This window comes from Xenopus laevis, chromosome 8L, assembly GCF_017654675.1.
Source record: "Xenopus laevis strain J_2021 chromosome 8L, Xenopus_laevis_v10.1, whole genome shotgun sequence".
Classification (NCBI taxonomy): domain Eukaryota; kingdom Metazoa; phylum Chordata; class Amphibia; order Anura; family Pipidae; genus Xenopus; species Xenopus laevis.
The window spans coordinates 60,603,225-60,627,449 of record NC_054385.1 but is presented as its reverse complement, the minus strand read 5'-3'; the positions used below and the strand labels follow the sequence as shown (position 1 = coordinate 60,627,449).

The following is a 24,225-nucleotide window of genomic DNA, read 5'->3' as shown; positions in this document are numbered from 1 at the left end:
CTGCTCATTCGGAGTTAATTGAAAGTGGCATTGTATGCACATACTGAGTTCACTCCCCTGTACCCGCTGTGAAGTCCTGCCTGATGTGTAAAGTGTTGTTGTGTGATACACACCTGAAGGCAAGTCAGAGGACCACATTTTAACTGATCCTACTACATGCTTTGAGATCATCAAATGTTCCATGCACAAAGGATTAATTATAACTTCGTTTGGATTAAGTACAAGCTACTATTTTAAAAAATTGTCCACTGCCTGGAAATGTGTGCGCACACAACTTACAGTATATACTTCCCACTCTTTTGTACAAGAGCAGAATTTTCAGAGTTGAGTTTTCTCAAGACTACATTTCAAATACACGCTTCTGCCCCGGAATAGTCTAAAAAATCTCGCTCTTCTTTTCAAGGGATCACTTTAATTTTTCCTAACTGCCTTTTACGCAATCCTCAAGAGGCTTTTTCCGAAACGTAATAACTGGATGTTATAGTGAGTAATGAATGAATCATGAAGATGAATTTATATTCTTAGAAAGGCACAAAAGGAGGGTTTTAAATTACAAAAGGATTTAATCGTGTCTGCCACCAGGGTGAGTTTATTAACAACAGGAGAACTCAGGCAATTTTTAAAAAAATCTTTATGGAGATCACAACATTGAGAGGTTTAAATGATACAAATTTTAAAATAGAAGGTTCCATTAGAGGGAGAACCCCACAGTAGTAATAATATTTTAAAGTATTACAACGTTTCAGTCACTATCCCCTTTAATAAATAGGTCTTTGTTTTAGTGTCAGGGGACAAAAGGTTGTCAGCAGCTTAGGAACAGCACGTCAGCTATTTAAACACAAACACATTTGTAAAATCTCTAAAAAAATAAAAGTTCAGTTTAAGTATCTTACTTTACCACAGAAGATTTCAGCAATTCATGTCGTGCAGAGAATTTGGCCTCCCCAAGGCAGTGAAAGCCAATCGGTGGCTCTCTATGGGCTGTTTCAGTTCATTTGTTAGGATCCAAGTTCAAGAGCCAGAGAGCCACACAATATATATATATATATATATAATACACAAGACCTTTGACAAACCCTGCTTACTTTGCAATATATGGATTAAATAAGAGGGGCGAGTCGACAGCGTTTTGCCGCAATATCACTTAGGAGAGTGTCTGTCCACTGGCATAAAGAAGTTGGAAGGAGGAGATTCGGGAACAATGTTTTTAGCAGGAGAGTCGCAGGACGAGCCAAGGCTGCTGCTGCTTCCATCCAGATTTTCCGAGGAAAGACTGAAGAAACAAAAGTAGTTTTAATTACTGGCCTTCTGTGCACAACTGCAATCCAGTCAGACACTCACAGTGACACCTATGGGTGAGAATCTTATAAAGGGGTGGTTCACCTTTAAAGGAGACATAGTATGTAAAAACCAAGAATGTGCTTGAGCATTAAACTCTTAAGTTTCTGATTACTTTATTGTAAATTTCTGCGAAAACCCTACTAATCCCGCCCATCTGTTCTACTTCCTGTCCGCTGAATTGTCTGGCTGCGCTGGGGAGCTGGCGGCACTCTGCATTGTAGGCTAGGGACCAATCTGCAGTTAGGCTGACCTGATAGAGAACTGAAGCCTGTCTTTGCTTGTGTGACTGCAAGGCTGTGATTGGCTATCCCCCTCCTACTGTGCTTCTGGCAGGAACAGTTAGGACACACTACACGTATGGGACCATTATTCAGAATGCTCGGGACCTGGGGCTATCCAGATAACCGATCTTTCTATAATTTGGATCTTCATGCCTTAAGTCTACCAGAAAATCATGTAAACTTTATAAATACCCAATATGATGGTTTTGCTTCCAATAAGGATTAATTATACATGTATAGGATCTTGTTATCCAGAAACCCATCATCCAGAAAGCTCAGAATTACAGAAAGGCCGTCTACTACAGACTCCATTTTATCCAATTTTTTTTTCAAAATTGTTACCTTGTTCTCTGTAATAATAAATAGGGATGCACCGAATCCAGGATTCGGTTCGGGATTCGGCTTTTTTCAGCAGGATTCATCCTTCTTCCCGGCCGAACCAAATCCTAATTTGCATATGTAAATTTGGGGCGGGGAGGAAAATGACGTGACTTTTTGTCACAAAACAAGGAAGAAAAAAAAATACCAAATCCTAATTTGCATATGCAAATTAGGATTTGTTATTCGGCCGAATCTTTTGCAAAGGATTCAGGGGTTCAGCCAAATTCAAAATAGTGCATTCAATGCATCCCTAATAATAAAACAGTAGCTTGTACTTGATCCAAACTAAGATGTAATTAATCCTTATTGGAAGAAAAACCAGCCTATTGGGTTTATTTAATGTTTAAATAATTTTCTAGTAGACTTAACATATGAAGATCCAAATTAAGGAAAGATCTGTTATCCGGAAAACCCCAGATCCCAAGCATTCTGGATACCAGGTCCCATACCTGTATCTTAGTTTGGATCAAGTGCAAGGTACTGTTTTATTATTACAGAGAAAAAGGAAATCATTTTTTAAAAATGTGGATTGTTTGGATAAAATAGGAGTCTATTGGAGATGACCATTCTGTAATTCGGGGCATTCTGGATAACTGGTTTCCGGATCCCATACCTGTACTAATATTCCCAAATTAAAGGCTGCATTGGATTTTAAACATGAAATATCTCCTAGATTATGAAGTATTCTTTGCTTACACTTTTCTTCCTATGCGTTTCTGACAAATTGATAGGAAGCAGGGAAGTGCCAAACAAGATCTGTGTATGGTGCTCAATAACTGCTCAGCCCTAACCACAACCAAAGCTTGGAAAAGTAAAACTTGTTCTGTAGTAGGACCAACTGAATGATGGCCAGAGATGCAACTGCTACTAAAATTCTGCAATCTGATTTAGTTTACAAATATTACTCACCTATGCTGTTATAAAAAATCAGCAATAACTGGAGATGCAGATTGGACAATATATTATATACAGAAAAACTTTCATGTGAAATGAGTTAACAAAGAGAAATAAACACTTACCAAGCGCTTAGATCTGATAAGTGAGAGACATCTGGAGACAGCATGTTTGTAGTTCCTTGGAAAAGTCGTTTTGGCTGACTTTCAATCTCCATGTCTCCTTCAAAAGGAACACAGAGTTTGTATGAAGGTAAAAACCATTAGGTTGTAGGACAGTTTACCTGGCACTGTCAGCTATTCCCTTTATGCTGTAGAAATCTGTAGTAACTGCTTGGAGCTGGCTACAATGGAGGTGTTATCTATGGTAAAAACAAGGCTAGAAGCATTTTGGGGGTCCCTAGTTGCTGAGCGTGACACAGATTGTTTATTGAACAGCCACAGGAACAACTTTTATCATATGCTCAATTGTATTCTTTTTAGCAATGGCTTTTGTAGCATAAACATTGAGACAAAACCAAGATATTGTCTCAAATCCCTTATTTTTACATATATGAATTGACATTTATTGCACATAGGAGCAACTATATCCAAAATGTGGAAGCCTGTATTATCAGAGGATAGCATCCCTAGCATACATTAAAAGATAAAAAGAGAGATAGAGGGTTTTGTTTTGTCACTATATCAAGGTACAAGGCTGCACACCAAGTGTTTTAATAATTTTAATGTTCAAGTGTTGGAGCACATTCATATGCATAATGATCAACTGCCCCAGTTCAGAAAAAAACTATTAACCCACAATTCTTGTGTGAGGGAAAAAATAAAATGACAGCCCCCCCCCTTTTTTTTTTTAACTGTGTGTTTATTGAAGTTTTTACACATGAATACAATAAATTAAATAAAGAATATTTCTGTTATACATTCTGTTGTGTAATTTTAACAGGCCAGTGGGCCGAGTTTATAATAAAGGGGGAAAATGTGGGGTTTGAGCTTTTATCTATACATGTTTTTACAACATATGTAGCATATTTTCCCTGAAAAACCATATGTTCCAAACAACTCATATTATCCTTACTCAGCCAACACCTCAAGATGATGTTAATGATGGAAACAGGAATTGTATTAAAGGACCAGTAACATCAAAAACATTTTTTTAAAAATTCGTTACTATACATCAAAAAATAAACACCAAGACAAATAAAACTTTAAGATTGCAAAGCTTTTATTAAGATATAACTTACCGAAACTCCACTTCCTCTCCTGTTCAGAAAAGGCAATAGGGCGACCATCCATTGTGCGGTGCTGGGTTTCTCCTCCCTGGCTATCTCTCATGTTGTACTGACTGCATGTGAAGTGGCTGCACCTCAACGGCGTTTGTCATGGCTCTGGTTCTGTCCCTGGAGGTGGGCATGCAGGGGGGGGTGGAGTACTTGATCGGCACATTGCTGATTCCATCTTTCATAGCGATCGAGCAGCACAGTCGAGAGGCCCCAAGCAGGAGCAGGTCAGTGGCCCCCCACCCCACATACAAAGCAGCACCCATACCTCGCTTTTTCAGCACCCGAGGGTCGTAGAACTCGGTAATGATGATATTGGCCATCCAGCAGAGCGGGATGAGCACCAGGATCCAGCACAGAATGTAGAAGATCCCCCCCCCAGCTAGCAGCACCCGGACAGCACATCAGCCACATCCTTGGAGAGCCTGGCCACCACTATTCCAATCATCTGTTCCTCGGTGATCTTGTATTTTTTTCTTGCAGGTTCCGAGCAGACACAGAAACAGATCCAGAGCCATGACAAATGCCACAGAGGTGCAGCCGCCTCACATGTGGTCAGTACAACATGAGAGATAGCCAGGGAGGAGAAATCCAGCACCGCACAATGGATGGTCGCCCTATCGCCTTTTCAGAACAGGAGCGGAAGTGGAGTTTCGGTAAGTTATTTCTTAATAAAGGCTTTGCAATTTTAAAATTTTATTTGTCTTGGTGTTTATTTTCTGATGTATAGTAACAAATTTTTAAAAACATTTTTTTGATGTTACAGGTCCTTTAAAGACACAAAAAACACGGCTTACCTTTCCGTTTAAGAGGTCCAAGTGAGCTGGGTCGAATGCAGTTTATTGGACTTTGACTCCGCCTGCTTAAATAAATGATAATATAAATCAACTTTGGTATTAAAAAATGAAGCTCAGTTATGCATTGACTAACGACAACAGGGCGCGTTAAAGTATCAAAAGAATCTTGGGAGCTGCTCTAGAAAATCTTTATAGAACTACATTTAGCTGCTGTGCACTCTACGGAATACCATGCTATCAATCAATCAATTAAAATATATATATATATATATATATATATATATATATATATATATATATATATATATATATACATATACACACACACACACACACACACACACACACACACATACAATATACATACAATATACATACAATTAAGTCAAAAAAGGCCGCAGGTATGGGACCGGTTATCCAGAATGCTTGGGACCTGGGGTTTTCCAGATAATGGAATTTGGATCTTCATACCTTAAGTCTACTAGAAAATCATGTAAACACGAAATCAACCCAATAGGCTGGTTTTGCTTCCAATAAGGATTAATTATATCTGAGTTTGGATCGAATACAAGGTACTGTTTTATTATTACAGAGAAAAGAGAAATCATCTTTAAAAATCTTGAATTATTTGGATAAAATGGAGTCTATGGGACACAGGCTTTCTGTAATTCTGGGCTTTCTGGATAACTGGTTTCCAGATAACGGATCCCATACCTGTACTAGTTGGACAGCCTGGTGATATGGATTTATGGATTTATGCATTCAATTGACCCTAATCAGATTTAAATGATAAACTGTATATGTTTTCCTTAAAAACACATATCTAAGTTGTATAGTGGAATATTAAGAATGCCTCAAGTAAAAACTATTACTTGATCTGGCTTAATCACAGGAAATTGGCTCCATTCGCATTTTCCTGCAATTAAGCAGGATCTCCGTGAGTAATAGGTTTAACTTGTGGCAATGTTAATGTAAAACAAGAGGGAGTCGTGTTTTCCGGAAGAATTTTGACGTTTCGAGGGTAGTTTCCGTTAAAACTCTAATTTTCGGGTTAAAAAAAAAAAAAAAACCTGAATTTTTCGAGATTTATTATGCCCCTAAACTGCAAAAAGCCCAAGTCTGAAAATACTCCAGCTAAAACCTTTCAAGGTCATGTAGAAGTCAATGGTAGAGGTCACTTGATTCATTTGAAGATGTTTTCAGGGAGTTTTTTGGTGGTTTGCGGTCAAAAACTTAATATATTCAAGGTTTTTGAGGTCTTTTTCACTGATAACTTGATCAATTCTAGGTATTCAAGTTTTTCATCTTGATTGCATTCATTCAAGTGTTTTTTTATAAATAAGCAAACATTCCAGTTGTGGCTTATTAGAGATAGAAAAAATCCTCCCAAACTTTGATAAATAGCCCCCTTAATGTTAATAATGACTAATAAAGACTATTAGTGAAAGGAATGATTTCTTTACATCATTTCTGTAGTTAATGGTAAAGTCTTTAATACTTACGTTGCAAACCGCCTTGTGGGGCTAGGGGTAGGGCTGGGTGGCAATCCATTGCTGCTGACAAGTATTTGTAATGATGGTGAAAAGCATTGCTAGGGAGAAATACAAATAACTATTATTATACTATATTTCACAGTATATTTCTGCACAATAACACCACCTAAAAAAAGTCACTGAAATTTAATGCATTCTCAAAAAGTATATCTTTGAAAATTCATTTTTATTTGTGGTTATTTTTCAGAGGTCACTTACACTTCTGTTAGTGCAAAATGAATGTGAGTGTTGGCATCTGAACAGTGACCTGAATCTAGAGGAGAAGCCTGCCTTCAGTTTCAATGGAAGCCCTGTCACTAGAATTGACAGGTTGATTTCGGCCAGCAAGGGAATGCCCGTCTCTGTTCATATTATCTACCACTCCTTGAATTGCGACTCTCAAGCCGTATGATCTGGCCAAAATTATCCTGTCATTTAAATTAATGCCATGCAGAACATGAGCAAAAGGCATTTGCTAGCATCAGACTACACCTTAGGGTCCCAAAATATGTGCTACAACACATCCAGCCTGACCACAACGCTTTTAATTTCATGCAATCTACAAAATCATGAGAAGCTGGATCACACTTTTGCATCTTATTTCCATAGATCAATTGATGCAAATTCATCTTTAAAAGGGGAACTATCACAAAAATGAAAATGTAATATAAGCTTCATCATACTGAAATTAGAAACGTTCTAAACGCAAAATAAAAATGCTGTACCATTTCTGAAATAATCAAGTTTATCTTCACTATCCCTCTCTCAGCATCTAGCATCTGTTTCTCTTCATTCTGTCTTCATGCAGCAGTTGGGTATCATTGACAGTTAGATCCAATATTATAATATGTTATATCCAATCTTATAGGGGGCACCTTTTGCCTAGATGTATTAGAGCTATTAAAATCACCAGAAATCCTGTCTCTCTACATGTAGGAGTTGGGTAAAAGGCAGTTATATTGGTAGATTGTTTGTAGTGGAATCAGTTATTTGAATGAGCTTGAATACATCGGCTATGAAAGGAAGCCCTCCTATAAGATATATTGGATCTAACGGTCAATGCCACCCAACTGCTGCATGCAGACAGAATGAAGAGAAACGGATGCTGAGAAAGGGATAGTGAAGATAAAGGTGATTATTTCAGAAACAATGGAGAATATTTAATTGATTGTATTTAGAAAGTTTCTCATTTCTGTATGAGAAAGCTTATATTAAATTATCATTTTCACAATAGTTCCCCTTTAAGAAGATATGAGCACTTTAAAAACAAGATAGTTATGCCAATAACATTTATATATGAGCTATATGTATATAATATTCTAAACAAACTCACCAATATAAATTAAAAGAAGGAATATTGTTACTTCAACTAAAGTAAGAAAACAATCTCTGCATTCAAGGCCACTGTATATACATTATCTTAATATAATAATATATTTTGTGGGAAGTGAAAGCTATCATTAGCTGCAATCCTGTCCTAAAAACACATTTAGTTAAAGCATTATATGAAATAATCTTTTTTTTTTTTTACAGAAGCAACTAGTGCTTTAGCTTTTACCTTTCCAATTCCTCTTGTGGGAGAAGGAGCTGGAGACACTGGAACAAAATCAATTCTCTTTGGAGAAGATGATTTATCGAGATCATTGTCACTCTGTGAAAGACATGAAGGAATGAATGTCACAAACAGGTCTACCTCTAATATATGCATGTTTATACTTATTAAGAACATTAACAGTAGTGATAAGATAAAGAACAGTGTTGCAAAAAATAGAATCAGCATACTGTCTGGCACGTGCAGCTGGGATCCCTAAAATTTGCTGCTAATAATGGATGACTACAACGAAAACATAGCTTCTAAAATATCTTTTCTTAGAGCTGGAATGGCTATGTGCATGCTTTGTGCATGGTGCTCTAGGTGCCTTATTTTAATGGCCCATCGCACTCCTGCACTTGCACAGAGTCCTTTAAAAATGACCTCTATCGCATTAAAAGCGTGTCTTTGATATCTGTAATGCCCTGGGAATCCATTTCAACAACAGCTGCTCCATGTGTTTTGTTTTTAAATACATTTACATATGAGCAATGCATCTCCAGATTCTCATTATACTGTATAATGTATTTTTCTTAGATGTCAGCTTAACGGTGTTTTGTGTGGCTGTCAGATCTTATTGACTATTCCCAAAGCAACGCTCTGCACACTGCCATACGCTGGTTCAACTTGTATTATGTCACTGGAAATACCCTAAAGAGGCTCAGTGAGAATAAACCTGAAAGAATAAAATGATGTGAAACTCTTACCAGATTTAGGCTTTCCTCCCAGGACTGGCTCATTTGCATTGCCACTTGCACTTCCCTGGGATTAAAAACATACAAAATAGTAAAGAAAAATGATATAAAGAAGTTGACTTGCAAAAAAATTTAGGTTATTTACCTTTCATGAGCGGTCTCTCTGTTAATCATAAGGTCCACTCCCTCTTCCTAAAAAGAAGGCACAAGGAGGCTCATTAGTATGGAGTGTAGTGGATGGGGCTTTTCTCATTAGGGGGTTTAGTTCTCCTTTAAAGAGCATTTGTGATCCCCATTTGAAAACTAGAAAAATTCAGATCAAGGTGGCAAATAATTCAAAAACTATACATAACAAAAATGAAACCCAATTAAAAAGTTGCATTCTATAACATTTAGGAGCAGATTTATCAAGGGGCGAATTGAAAATTTTTTTATGGTCAAAACTGTCAAATTGCATAGGTAGTTCGATTCGAGTTTTAAAAAGAAATTAAAATTCGATTTTCGAAATTTATCATACTTTGGCCTTTTAAAAACTCAAATTCAACTAATCACCACCTAAAACTTGCCAAATTGCTGTTTAAGTCAAGGGATCAGTTTGGAGTTGTTTGCAGCCTTCCTGACATTCGAGTTTTTTTTTTTTTTCCAGAGAAAAAACTCAAATCAAGTTTTCGGGTCAATTTAATTCATCTGCGTTTTAAAAAGATTTTTTTAATAAATTTCGATTTCGCGTTAGTTAGCGGTTGATCCTTAGCATGCAGGTCAGATTCAAACTCTAACAGCTATGATATGACCCATATGGCCCCCCTGAAATCACTCATTGGATATGGACTAGTCGGATAGGTTTAAAATTTTGTTGAGACAAGGGCCCCATCACCTCATTGATGCGATCGACGCCTGCATTTACCTTTGTTGTGAGCTTAACAGGGAAATTTAAGATTCTCCATGTTTGGTCCTTGTGAGAAAGATTACCAGTACAGGTATGGGACCGGTTATCCAGAGTGCTCAGGACCTGGAGATTTCCAGATAACGGATATTTCCATAATTTGGTTCTTCATACTTTAATGCTACTAGAAAATCATGTAAACATTAAATAAACCCTGGTTTTACTTCCAATAAGGATTAATTATATCTAAGTTTGGATCAAGTACAAGCAAATGTTTTATTATTAAAGAGAAAAAGGACAGCCTTTCTGTAATTTGGAGCATTCTGGATAATGGGTTTCAAGATAATGGATCCCATACATGTATATAAATTTGCACAAGTAAACATTGTTTCGATGTATGAAAGTTTAATCATGCAAACAATGGAAACAAATGGAAAGAAATTGCAGGACAGCTGGAAAAGGGAGCATGCACCTAACCCAAGGTTAATCGGAACAGATTAGAAGGAAAGCAAACAGAAGGACTGTGTGTTTTATATAAACCAGTGAGTAATCACTTGAGCTACAAGCTTTTCCATATGAGGAAAAGTGGAGTCATTCTCTGCACTATTCAGCCTACCTGTTTAATCTGGTGAAGACGGCTGCTTGAGATACGTATTGGAGAAGATGGCACAACCTACGGGAAAAAATAATACAAGTTAAAGATATATACATGAATAGCTCATTGGTTATTTTGGCGTTGTGATAATGTGCAGGCAATGTACTAACTTATTCACTTGCAGTGTCATTAAAGGTATTCCAATCTAATACATGTACAAATATTTTCTTTGAAATTAAAGGGATAATTTGTTTTGTTTCCTGGATCTATTAAACACTAAGGGGCACATTTACAAAGCTCGAGTGAAGGATTCGAATTAAAAAAACTTCGAATTTCGAAGTGTTTTTTGGGCTACTTCGACCATCGAATGGGCTAGTTCGACCTTCGACTACGAATCGAACGATTCAAACTAAAAATCGTTCGACTATTCGACCATTCGATAGTCGAAGTACTGTCTCTTTAAGAAAAACTTCGACCCCCTAGTTCGGCAGCTAAAAGCTACCGAACTCAATGTTAGCCTATGGGGAAGGTCCCCATAGGCTTGCCTGTGTTTTTTTGATCGTAGGATATTCCTTCGATCGTTGTATTAAAATCCTTCGAATCGTTCGATCGTAGGATTAGCGCTAAATCGAACGATTTTAGTTCCTAGTCGAATATTGAGGGTTAATTAACCCTCGATATTCGACCCTTAGTAAATCTGCCCCTAAAGGTAACAGAACACTGGGTTGTTATTAGCTATTGTTGCCAAGCCTTTGGAAGCTCCACAGATTGGGTACAAAATCCTCTACACTTCAAAGAGAATAGGAATAAACAGCAAATACCCTGTGTTCTTAAATGAGACATATTGTGTAAAAACAAGCATTATATTCCTCATTTGTTGCCCATTTGTTCCACTTCATGCCCCCTGAATTCTCTGGCTGTGCAGGGGACCTGGTGGTACTCCGTATAATGCACTGTTGGAAAGGAACCAATTTGCAGTTAGGCTGACCTGATAGGGAACTAAAGCCTATCTCTGCTTGTGACTGCAGTGCTGTGATAGAGGTTTGCACGAGTTTTACGTTTATGGTTTATTATCATACCATAAACCATTGTTGCATTGAGGCTAAATAAAATAGTCATGTTGGTTAATTCATGTTGATGTGGCTCACTATATGGTTTGAAATATAAATTCAGATAAATTCTGGTAAAAGACACTAGTAATTTTGAATACATGCACATCATGATAAATATAATTTTGGCACTCTTAATTATACTGTTTATATGATAAATTGGTTCACCTTATTTGATCATATGGTCCAAAAAAGATCTTTTGATTTAATTTTATTCACAAATAATTAATACACATACGTTAATTCATAACATTTTGTATATTGTGACAATCGAGCACAGATGAATTTAATTGAGTTTTAGTAAACGTAATTTATTTACGAAATGATATATATCCTATGTGATTTATATTCTTATTATTTTGTAAGTATTCTGAACATTAGCATTAAATGTATCACCTGGTATAATAGTGAACGGTATCCAGTTTGGACACTAATGGGCATTGCAGCACGTTGTGCAGTGGGTATATGTTAATCCATATGTTCCAGAGTGGCGCCACTATGAAAGGTTTTTTGGCCATTCGTTTTTCATTCATCTCTTTAAATCCTTAGTGTGTCCCTTACACTAGTTCGTAGAAATCGACACGAACTACATTGAGACGATTTGGAGCAGTACACATGGAAAAATTTCACATTGAACATCTCTTTTGTAAGCACACCGGGTATTTGCGGAGTTAGAAAAATGAACTTAATAAATTAATTGATATATTTTGGACACTATTGCGATTCATAGCTTCGATACACAATATGAATTAATAAGTAAGGATGCGCTTTATTTAATTTATTAATTTAACTTGGGTTGCTAGGAAGCTTTCGTCTATACATCAGAATTGTGTTTGCTGAGATAGAATGAAACTAATTTTTGAAACATATTTGGTTCATTGGTAATATAACATTGTGTCAACCTCCTCATACGAATAGGTACTATTCAAGTCAGTTTTAGTTTTTGGTCAGTATCAGTATGAATACAATTTGTAGCAATTTTGAATTGGTTAGTATCCTGATCTTTTCACAATATTGTTATATAGCATTTACACATCAACTGGCATGGGCACATTTACTAAGCTCGAGTGAAGGATTAGAATAAAAAATACTTCGAATTTTGAAGGTTTTTTTTTGGCTGCTTCGACCATCAAATTGGCTACTTTGACTACAAATTAAACGATTCGAACTAAAAATCGTTTCACTATTCGACCATTCGATAGTCGAAGTACTGTCTCTTTAAAAAAAACTTCGACTACCTACTTCGCCACCTAAAACCTACCGAGCACCAATGTTAGCCTATGGGGAAGGAAAATAGTTTGTTCGATGGATTAAAATCCTTCGAATCGTTCGATTCGAAGGATTTAATAGTTCGATCAAACGATTTTTCATTTGATCGAACGAAATGCGGTAAATCCTTCGACTGCAATATTCGAAGTTGAAAGATTTAACTTCGAGGTTCGAATATCGAGGGTTAATTAACCCTCGATATTCGACCAATAGTAAATGTGCCCCGCAACGTTATCAGTTTATATAAGCACAAATATAATTTGTAGTAATTTTGAATTGGTCAATATTCCGATCGATAGTATTTATACTTTAATTGATAATTTAAAAAGGACTCCTTTTTTTCTTTTCTTTCTTTTTCTAGTTCTAATTTGTGATAAATTTTCAAAATTTTACTGTTAATTTATCATTTATAATTTCACTGTTAAACAAAAAAGGAAAGCAATTGTTTCACTTCAGCTAAGATATCATGTTTTAGGGTTAATGTTAGGATGACTGACGTCACATCCTTTTTACCTGTTTAAATTCTGGTCACGGCTGTTTTTAATTATGCCTATGAGTAAGTATCTTCGGATACGAAACTTGTGAGGATTGTTTGTTTTAGCTGTTTCTGAATAAAGGCTTTTAACGACATTGGTTGGCTCCTGGAGTGCGTGCTTCTTCGCTATTTTTTGAATTACTCCCCCAGCTACAGGTTTGGGGGGCTGCACCCGGGCCACCTGACATCATCGGTGAGTTTGGAAACTATTTCATGTGATTGCTGTGAACAAATATTGTATGCCACACACTGGTTGAAGCTACACCCGAATACGATAGACCCGGGGTTTGTACACCTGGGCCTACTCTGTACCTGGTGAGCCACAATTTGTGTATTATTGACTGTTGGGGATTGAGCTGCCGTTTTTTCTTTGTATATAATACCAAGTAGGCAGAGCAGTGGAGCATGTACCCCAAAACTGTTGGATTTCAGAACATTCCCAAAACACATGGAAGAAGGTCTCCATTGAGGTTCAGCATTTAAGGCAGAGATCCAAATCTGTGGGGTATACTGTAGCTTAGCCAGTCGGTATGGGGTAAAATACACTCTACTGAGGAACATAAGTTGAATAAACCTGTCTCTCATGGGTATAGTCAGTGTGCCAAAGTCTATTAGGCCATTAGCAATGACATTGAAAAAACACCAGTGTGACAATTTTTAAAGCCTGTTAGGACATTAGAAAGGATGTCTTAAAGCTTCTTGGCTGGGTCACTTATGAAAGAACTACAGACACACATTAATCGTTGGATCAAGTCTTGCTCAGATGACATATTTGCCAAATAAAGTAATTAAGTTACATTAAAAGATATATGACTTTCTTAAGCAAAGGTTCCATTTGAGATAGAAGTATATAAAGCCCATTCAGTCACATATTATATAATGTATACAATATGTCATCCTCTGCATGAGATATGCACCGTGGAGCAATAATTCAAATAGGTAAGAATGCTCAGCTCTACTGCGGAGAATGATCACTCCAAAAAGGTAGATTGACATTTGACTGCTCAAAGCAGTCAGACACATTCTGCCAGACTGATACAGGCTTTAATAAATGGGTCCATCTTTCCTGGCTGTTTGGAATACTTTATGGCACAGCCAGTCTTAGACTCATGGGGACATTAAAAGAGAGGTCATGGGGTTTACATATTGTCAAGCCCCCATTATGTCCAAGCAGAGTTCTGTAGCTAGATCATCACTTATCTAACTACATAATAGAGGGCTGTACTGGCTGAGCAAGTCAGAAATGTGGCCATCATCAAAAAAGGACAATCTACTACTAGTCTTAATGTTTTTGTTTACCACTGACTGAAGCAGAGCAGATTACATGGCGTTTACAAGTAAAATATTGTATTAAAGGGGTTGTTCACCTTCCAAACACACATTTACTAAGCTCGAGTGAAGGATTAGAATAAAAAATACTTCGAATTTTGAAGTATTTTTGTGGCTACTTCGACCTTCAACTACGAATCGAACGATTCGAACTAAAAATCGTTCGACTATTCGATAGTCGAAGTACTGTCTCTTTAAAAAAAACTTTGAACACCTACTTCGCCACCTAAAACCTACCGAGCACCAATGTTAGCCTATGGACATTTGAAGAAGGAAAATTGTTAGATTCGAAGGATTTAATTGTTCGATCTAACGATTTTTCGAAGTCGAAGGATTAACTTCGATAGTCGAATATCGAGGGTTAATTAACCCTCGATATTCGACCCATAGTAAATGTGCCCCTTAATCAGTTGAATTGTTTTCAGATTCGCCAGAAATAACGACTATTTACAATTGCTTTCTATTTTTTACAGTTTTTCCTAAATCTAAAGGTGCCCATACACTGAAAGAACCGCTCGTTTGGCGGTGTCGCCAAACGAGCGGATCTCTCCCCAATATGCCCACCTTGAAGTGGGCAATATCGGGCTGATCCGATCATGGTCGGATCCTGACGCATGGGAAACGGGGGTCGGATCACGGGACCGGATCAACGAACAGATGCGGCCACAATCCGATGGGATTTTTTGTTCTATCCGATCGAGATCTGGCCGACTTTCGGCCAGATCTCGATCGGTGAAGCCCGTCGGGGGGCCCCATACACGGGCCAATAAGCTGCCGACACAGTCTGTCGGCAGCTTTTATCGGCCCGTGTATGGCCACCTTAAGACTAAAGGTTAAGGTTTCTGTCTGTTGTTTCAGTCTGGCAGCTCAGTAATTCAGGTACAGATTCTGCAACATTAAGTCGAAACATTTCTCAGCAGTATCTCTGGAATATTAGCAACTATTGTATCAATTATAACAGCAGTTACTTATTTTTCTTATCTTTGTCTGCTCAGCTGGTGACAAAGATAGGAAATGTTTCAACTAATGTATCAATTTAGAACAATGTTACAATTTTACCCCCCCGAGCTGCTTAAGAAGGTCAAAAAATTAGATTTACACTATAATATTAGAAAAAAACATAGAAAATAGAAAGTCAATGGAAAAAGCCTTTATTTCTGGTGAACTATTGTAACTAACTAAACAATTGAACTGAAAAAAAGTGTTGGAAGATGAACAAGCCTTTTAAAAAAGTTTGATGTTTGATTTCTCAAAAGGTTTGCTTTTCATTTTTTTAGTAATAGTAAGATGTTCCATTTAAGCCCTGTCATTAAGACAGCAGGGGATCCATTATAACTAATAGTTCAAGATGAGTGTGGGGATGAGGGGAGTATGCTTGGCTAGAAGTATGCACCCCTTAGTCTTATGTTGATCAGCTGACCCACAGCCCAGCAGTAAAGCAGCATCATGCGGCCTACCTGAGAATTTTGTTAGCTACACTTAAAGTTTCTTATTTTAGTGAGCCGTAGATTATTATGACATCATATTTCTACTTTGCTGGAATTACTGGCAGCAGCAGCTCTGACTGCATCATGGTGGTCAAATCACCACATTTTCTTGGTCTGCCCAAGTATTATTATCTTTTATATTTTGCATTCTGTCATATTTCACATCCTTTTCATTAATTTCTCATATCTCTGCTTTAAAGCAAGACTCCCAAACAGGAAGTAGCAAAAGTGATTTACATAGTAACAATATACTGTCCCACAAGAACAAAACCTTTTTCTTATTAAGATTCCAACCTAATCAATATCTCTATTTACAGCACTAAAATGTCAAAGACTATGCCCTTTTGTTTTCATGGAGATTTTACTTTACCCGATATCTGCATGCCGAAAAGCAACTTTTCTGGTCACGTTTTAGTATTTAGATTAAAAATATATTTTCTAAGGAAGCACAATGTAAAACATAGCATGTTGAATTTGTGTTAAAAATATCCATTCTGCCTACAGCTTTGATTAAACTGTGTGTGGGCAGGTTATGAAAATCAGCTGTGACTAAACTTTATTTTTAAACAAAGGTGCTTTAATTTTAGCCTTCAAATTGTATGATACTGTTTGCCAATTGTTTTAATCACTGAAAAATCTGGGGGTTTTTTTGCTATAGATTGAGCTAAAGACAGCAATATTGAAGACTGCAGGTACTCAATGTTTTGTCCCTGCAATGTAGATAATTAGATAACCTGAGCACAGGTTAATCCCCCTGGATTATGAGGTCCTGCTAACAAAACAGTCAAAACATATGGTGAAATATAGGGAGGCATAATCTAATTATTTGTCTCAGAAGTACCAAATATGGAGTATCTTAATTTCCCTGTTTAGCTATAAAAACATAAGGCCAATCAACACATAACTTGTTATAAAACAAATAGGTAAATAGTTTTTGAACAGACCAATATCACATAAAAAACATCTGTACTTCAGTGTGTTATATAAACATATCACAGAAAACATTTCAGTGTAAGATTTGTTTACTGTACAGGTATAGGATCTGTTATCCAGAATGCTCGGGCCAGAGGTTTCCGGACAACGGATCTTTCTGTAATTAGGTTCTTCGTCCATAAACCGTCCAGAAAATAATTTAAAAAAATAAAATGCGCTGGTTTTGCCACCAATAAAGATTAATCATATCTTCATTTGGATCAAGTAGAAGCTACTGTTATTATTACTGAGAAAAAAGTAATCATTTTTTAAAATTCGGATTATTTGGATAAAATGGAGCCTATGGGAGAAGACCTTTCCATAATTCAGAGCTATCTGGATAACCGGTTTCTGGATAACAGGTCCCATACCTCTACTGGGATATGCAGAATATTTCAAATGAGACAAACTAAGGATCAGATTCCCCTCTTTCCCTAAGTTAAATTAAAACACATTATAAATTACTAGTGAAGAATAAGAAATTATCAAAAGAAGAAAGCCCATAATATCAGTATTATGTTATACTTGACAAAGGGAGCAGGTTAAATAATCACACTTATTACAAAATTGTGTTTCTGGCTAATTATGTGGAAATGTATGTTGTTAGGGAAACGGACAGCAGATGTTAGAAATGAGTGCAGCACTTACCAGACTCTGACGATTCACTACAGTGGTACTGTTCCGACGCGCTCTTATAACATCTGTCTGAAACACCTGTGAATTGTCACTGAAAGACACAAACACTGTCAGAAGTAATAAGGATTTACACAAAACAACCTGAAAGCGTTAAACAAGAAACAAGTTATCTTACTAAGCAAAATAGCCATGAACTTGAGAACAGAAATATTCAAAGAAGTGGCTAATTGGGGGCATAAAAAGTAACTGTCAAAACAAACGTGCAAATCTCTGTGGGTTCTGAGCTCTCAACTGGGGCACAAGGCTGGGGTTGCTTTGCTTTATGTTCCTTTTAAAGCCTACACAAAATGGCTAATTATATGCCAGACAGTAGCATAGATTTAAAGCTGACCATAGACTCAAAGATCTTTCCCTGTTATGACACTAAAGGCATGGCTATATTGGGGGTAATCTGAACGTGCGCCGAGCGATCGGATTACAACACGCCAAGGGGCTCCGACGGGTAAAAATCAAACCCTTCCGATCAATATATCGGCCAGATATCGATCGTGAAAACCCGTAGGAAGCCCCCATGCACAGGCAGATAAGCTGTAAAATTGGTCTAAACGACGATATCTGTAGCTTTATCTGCCCGTGTATGGCCACCTTTACCCGTGTCACCAAAAATTCACAAAACAATGAAAAATTTGGCAAACACATGGAAGTGCACGGGCATTTTTTGCTCAACATTTTTTTTTTTTACTATGCATTAGAATTTATGGGCGTTTTTTTTTGCGGGAAAATATTTTGCTCATCACTACTGAACAACATTATTCAGTCAATATTAACCACTACAAAAATGTAGTTTATAGAATACTACTTTTATCTAGGAGTATTGTGAATTTACTCTCTTTTATGCATTATTTGGCATAAAAATAAAAAAAAAAGAAAGACATGCCTGTTTATTTAGCAGATGATTTAACCCCTTTTGTAACTTATACAGTGAAGAATGTACAGCCTATTGCAAAATATAAGGATTATCAGTAGGGATGTACCCGAATCCAGAATTTGCAGGATTCTGATTTGGCCGAATACAAGTGTCTGGCTGAACTGAATCCTTAATATGGTCACACAAACAAGAAAGTAAACATTTTTAACCCTTCCTGGCAATAATTTGCATACGCAAATTATGGTTTCGCTTTAGGTTCAGTATTCAGCGGAATCTTCGGTTTAGCCGAATCCTAAAATAGTTGATTCGGTGCATCCCTAATAAAAGTCTCCTAGGATTTCCATGATCCTATAAAGATTATATATTATAATGAAGTTTCAATGTAACAGAAATTACATCACTAAGCATAAGTTATAACTGATGACATCACCAAGCACCATTTATATAGATAGAATTTACAGGATATTCCTGGCTCATGTATTACATGTAGATAACAACGCATTTGAAAAGAGCAGTTACAATGTGTTGTTCCTGCCTTCCTAATCTCATTAACCAACACCTACTATACTCCTTTTCTTCTTTTTCTCTATGTTATAACAAAACAAACTCTCTAAACCCCTTACAGATATACATCAAATCAAACTCAGTCTCACAACTCACTGAAATGTCATCTAACTGCATCCTCTTAACAGGCACTGCTTTTCCCCAATACACATAATAGGACTGTTATCCAGTCAGTTATTCACTACACTTTGATTTGCTACACTATTCTTTTCTTTTTTTTTTGATTCACTACATTTTGATTTGATCGCCTCTAGTTTCTTTATATAGGATCGGTTATCCAGAATGCTTGGGACCTGGGGTTTTCCCAGATAAAGGACCATTCTGTAATTTGGATCTTCATACCATAAGTCTACCAGAAAATCATGCAATCATTGAATAAACCCAATAGGCTGGTGTTGATTTCCAATACGGATTAATTATACATTAGTATAATTTAAGTACAAGGTACTGTTTTATTATTACAGAGAAAAAGGAAATTATTTTAAAAAATTTGGATAAAACAGAGTCTATGGGAGACAGCCATTACGTAATTCGGAGCTTTCTGGTTAACGCGTTTCCGGATAATGTATCCTATACCTGTAACAAAGCATTTTAAGGTTTATCAAGGCATTTATTTATCTTTAAAATGTTCACCTTTTCAGCAATCACATCCTCCTAAAATAATTTGCCTTGCCTTCCATTCCTCTGTCCCTTCTATGTCTTGACTTTATTTTGTCCATTTAAAAACAAAAGCAACTGTGATCTGCTTATTTTTGAATCATATGAAATTTGGATGCAGAGATGATTACAATGCATAGATCACTTATGGTAGGACTACAGTGATGTTTTCGGCGCAATCCGACGCACTGCGACAAAACACTGGCGTCAAATTGCATGCAACGGAAATAAGGTAAGAGATAGAATTGTCGGATGACAATGCATTCACTTACCTTATTTGTGTCGCATGTGATTTGACGCCGGCGTTTTTTCGCAGCGCATCCGATCGTATCGAATCCGTGTAGTCCTACCCTTAGAGACACAGACCTAAATACCAGAGAGCTGAGAGTGCTGGCTCAAATGGGGAACACACTAGGGATGCACCGAATCCAGGATTTGAATCCTAATCTAATCGGCCTAATCCTAGTACATGGCCGAACTGAATTTCCATATGCAAACTAGGGTCAGGAAGGGAAATCACTTAAACTTTTTGCCACAAAACAAGTAAAAATGTTTTTCCACCTTTTCCCTTCCTGCCCTGATTTGCATATGCAAATTAGTATTCAGATTTGGTCATGTATTCAGACGAAACGTTCATAAAGGATTCAGAGATTTGACCGAGTCCCAAATAGTGGATCCGGTGCATCCCTAATAAACACACACAAACCTTCAAAATATTAATGTACATTAAAAGTTACCTATAGGCCATGTTGATCATTTTTCACCAATAGGGCTGTTCCCAAACCTGACCGTTTTGCAAACCAGACAGTCCTTCTCAATCTGTCAGAGTTTCCAATACTAACGGATTACTGCTGCACATATATGGCAGCCCCCTCATACTGGAACATGGGGGATCAGATAGGTAGTGTAAAAAAAATACTTTATGGAAAAATTATAAATAGGGTGAAGACAATGTTTAATCTCTGGTGTCAGTATCTCTAACTAAATGTAATAACTGGACCAATCAAATACATTAGTATTTTTTTTTTACTATTCATTACATTGCATGTAAGTAATATCACTTGCTTGGCAAAATCCTTACAGGAACAACAGCAACACAAATAAATAAAGTTTTAAAGGAATGACAATATAATACACTGCACTGGTAAAAGCGGTGTGTTTGCTTCAGAAAAACGACTATAGTTTATGTCTATGAAGATTCTCATGTATCCAGGTCATGGTATACAGTATCTAGTAGAATTAAGTCAAAGGTAACTGGACATTTACAGGTTTTTTTTTAAATGTTTCACCACTCATGAAAGTGGTATTGAATCCCCTGGAATTTAAACCCTTGAGGGTAGTAAACCAATCACAATGGTTCCATTGAACTTCAGTGAAACTCACAGATGTGCGAAAGTGTGATCCAGTCACAATGGTACCATGATTGTCATTGAGGCAGGTGTTAAATCTTTTACTGTACATGACTGAAAGTGTCACTTCTCAGTTGAGACAGTGCAGCGCAATCGTACATTATATTTTCATTACTTTAATACACTTATTTTTGTGTTAGTGTTCCTTTAAGTCTTTTATTATAGTTGATTTATTTTTGCTTTATCCATCTTGTCTTCTTCTCATTTGACCTGGACTCTACTATTAAATGTTTTGCCCATGACCAATTCTCTAACTTGACATTCCCTTTTGGCCTCTTAATTTTACTTGAATACAACCTTCTCACTTGACTCTGTCCCTGTATCTGCTCTTATTTGTATTTGCTACTCCAGCCCTTTATTAATAAACTTTGCAACCTACTCTTCTTCCTTATCAGTGTTCCTCTGGCCCATTTTCTCAATTGAATATGCTCCTCGAGCCTCTTGAGGGTCTGGCCACACAAGCAGATTCGGGAGTTGCCTCAGGAGGAAACTTCGGGCGACTTCAGAAAAAGAATCGCTGCGTGTGCCTTCAGGGGGAAGGGGGGAGGCAGTTCGGGGAAATTGTCGCCCCAAAGAAGAGGAGATTTGTTGCTGGGGCGACTAATCTCCCTGAATCTGCTCGTCTGACCTGACCCTTAAAGGATCAGTAACACCAAATAATGAAAGTCTTTTAAACTAAAGAAAATATAATTTACTGTTGTGGTGCACTGGTAAAACTGGTGTATTTGCTTCAGAAGCACTACTATAGTTTATATAAACAAGCTGCTGTGTAGCCATGGGTGCAGCCATTCAAAGCTGAAAAAGGAGAAAAGGCACAGGATACACAGCAGATAACAGACAATGGGATTCTTATCTGCTATCTACTGTGTGTCTTGTGCTTGAATGGCTGCCCCCATGGCTACACAGCAGATTGTCTATATAAAATATAGTTGTATTTCTGAAGCAAACAATAGTTTTAGCAGTGCATGGCAAGGCTCCATTATATTACTATTCCTTTAAAACAGTTTAATTTTTTAAGGATCATTCTCATGCAACTATGTCCTATCTTTTTTGCCAAAGAAAGGGCAGGACTCTGTGATCCTATATCACGACTTCATTGTCAATTCTAAAATAATGATTCAAGCAAGTAATGACAACTCCTTGTGCCTCACGAGCCGCAGTTAGACTGTGAGCTCCAAAAGTAAGGGGCTTGGTTTGCTTGAACACTTTTTTTGTAAAGTACTGTGTATAATGTAACAATGTTATGTAATCATTCTATCCAGGATCCATTCTAGCATTTGCATTAGGCCACATACACATTGCTATTTAGTAATATCAGTCAATCCAACTGCAACTGTAATACATAGTCAATATTTCATGTCAAGTTTAGAATGCTGGTCTCATTTTGGTTCCAGTTGTCCATCAACTTTGAATATGTCTTCACATGTAATGGCCCAGTGCTGAGGCCCATTTCCACGTGACCTATTACTGTGCGTCCAATTGGCTGCTTATTGCTGCTAGTGGAGTGTGCTGTTTATGAAGCTGCTCTCACGTGCTCCCCCTATGGTTGCCATCAGCAAACACTGTCCCCCTGCTGAACCCCTTCCCCTTACCTGAGGCCATTGATTAGAGGGGCGCTATTAGACCTCCTCAGATTCCCATCACTCGGGGGCCCCGGCATTTCGAGGTCCAGCTCCATTTTCTCCTGTGCCATGGTGGCGTCGCTCCCCGGCTTCTCCTGGGGGTGTGAGCGGAGAGTTAGCGCCGGCTTCTCCCCTCCTTCCCTCACTGGCTCATATCCCTCCCTCGGGCTCCCCGCTTAGGCCCCACCGACCGAACGGAGACTCCAGCCAGAGCCCCATAGCCCGGGAAAGTCCTACGGATCGTGCAACCCCGCCGCCGCAGCCTCCTCCTCCTCCCGCCTTATTCCGTTCCAAAGCTGAGCAGCTAAGTAGCAGTTCAGGCCCAAGCCTGTGCAGAACTTGCGCGCAGCCTCAGGCGCATGCGCACAAAACCCAACTCCGAAAACAGCATCTCCTGTAACAGGTACAGGCCCATGTGACACACTGAATACTCGTATGCGCCCACTCAACCCCTATGTTTACTTTCTGTTGGTTGGTAACTTTAATATTAGTTATACTTCTTCGTATATAGCCCATTGGCCCATCATATGTTTTGTTATTGTCACTGCAGCCATCAAGTACAGCTGTAGCCACTGCAACTGTAAACTCTCCAACTGGCAATATTTCTTCTGATTCTTTCCACTTATCAAATGGGGGACACTGACCTCCAAATTCTCTCTCTGTAAACCTACACATCTATTGTTACTTTTTATTACTTCTCTTTCTATTCGGGACTCTCCTAATCACATTCCAGTCTCATATTCAAATCAATGCATGGTTGCTAAGGTAATTTGGACACTAGCAACCAGATTGCTGAAATTGCAAACTAGACAGCTGCTGAATACAAAGCAAAATAACTCAAAAACCACAAATTAAAAAATGAAAACCAATTGCTTGGACTTGAAATACTACTCTCTTCATCATACTAAGGGGCAAATATATTAATAATCAAATTGAAAATTTGAATTTTCTTTTTTTTTATGGTCAAAACTGTCAAATTCAAATTGTGAATAATCCATACTCAATTCGAATTTTAATCAGAATTCAAAATTTGAGATTTATCAAACCTTGGCCCTTTAAAACTTCGAATTAGACTATTCACCACCTAAAACCTGGCAAGTTCACGTATACATGGTCGGCCCAGATCCGCACCCAGATCCTTCGATTTAAAGGAGAAGGAAACCCCCTGGGCGCAAAACCCCTCCCCTGTGCTGCCCCCCTCCCTCCTCCTCCCTGGCCTACCTGTCCACCTGGGCAAATGCCCCTAACTTGTTACTCACCCCTCTGCGCAGGTCCTGTCCACGGAGTTCACAGTCGCCATCTTCTCCCACGCGCGTCTTCTTCCTGCTTTGACCGGCGTCCATGCGCAGTAGGAACATTTACCGGTACGGCTCTACTGCGCATGCGCCGAATGTCCCGAAAACTTCGGAAAACTTTGTGACATTCAGCGCATGCGCAGTAGA

General features: G+C 37.8%; 1 protein-coding gene across 2 annotated transcripts; it reads right to left on the bottom strand.

The window, feature by feature from the left end:
- Positions 1-613: 613 nt before the first annotated feature.
- On the bottom strand, positions 614-23,150 carry pabir3.L (PABIR family member 3 L homeolog). 2 transcript variants are annotated; one of them, XM_018228873.2, is made up of 10 exons: positions 22,754-23,150; positions 17,616-17,694; positions 10,288-10,344; positions 8,934-8,980; positions 8,801-8,855; positions 8,061-8,153; positions 6,473-6,561; positions 4,971-5,032; positions 3,023-3,119; positions 614-1,273 (listed from the first exon to the last, which is right to left on the bottom strand). In XM_018228873.2, the coding sequence occupies exons 1-10, from the start codon at positions 22,852-22,854 to the stop codon at positions 1,141-1,143; spliced, it is 813 nt and encodes a 270-aa protein (XP_018084362.1). In that variant the 5' UTR covers positions 22,855-23,150; the 3' UTR covers positions 614-1,140.
- Between the last annotated feature and the right edge of the window lie 1,075 nt (positions 23,151-24,225).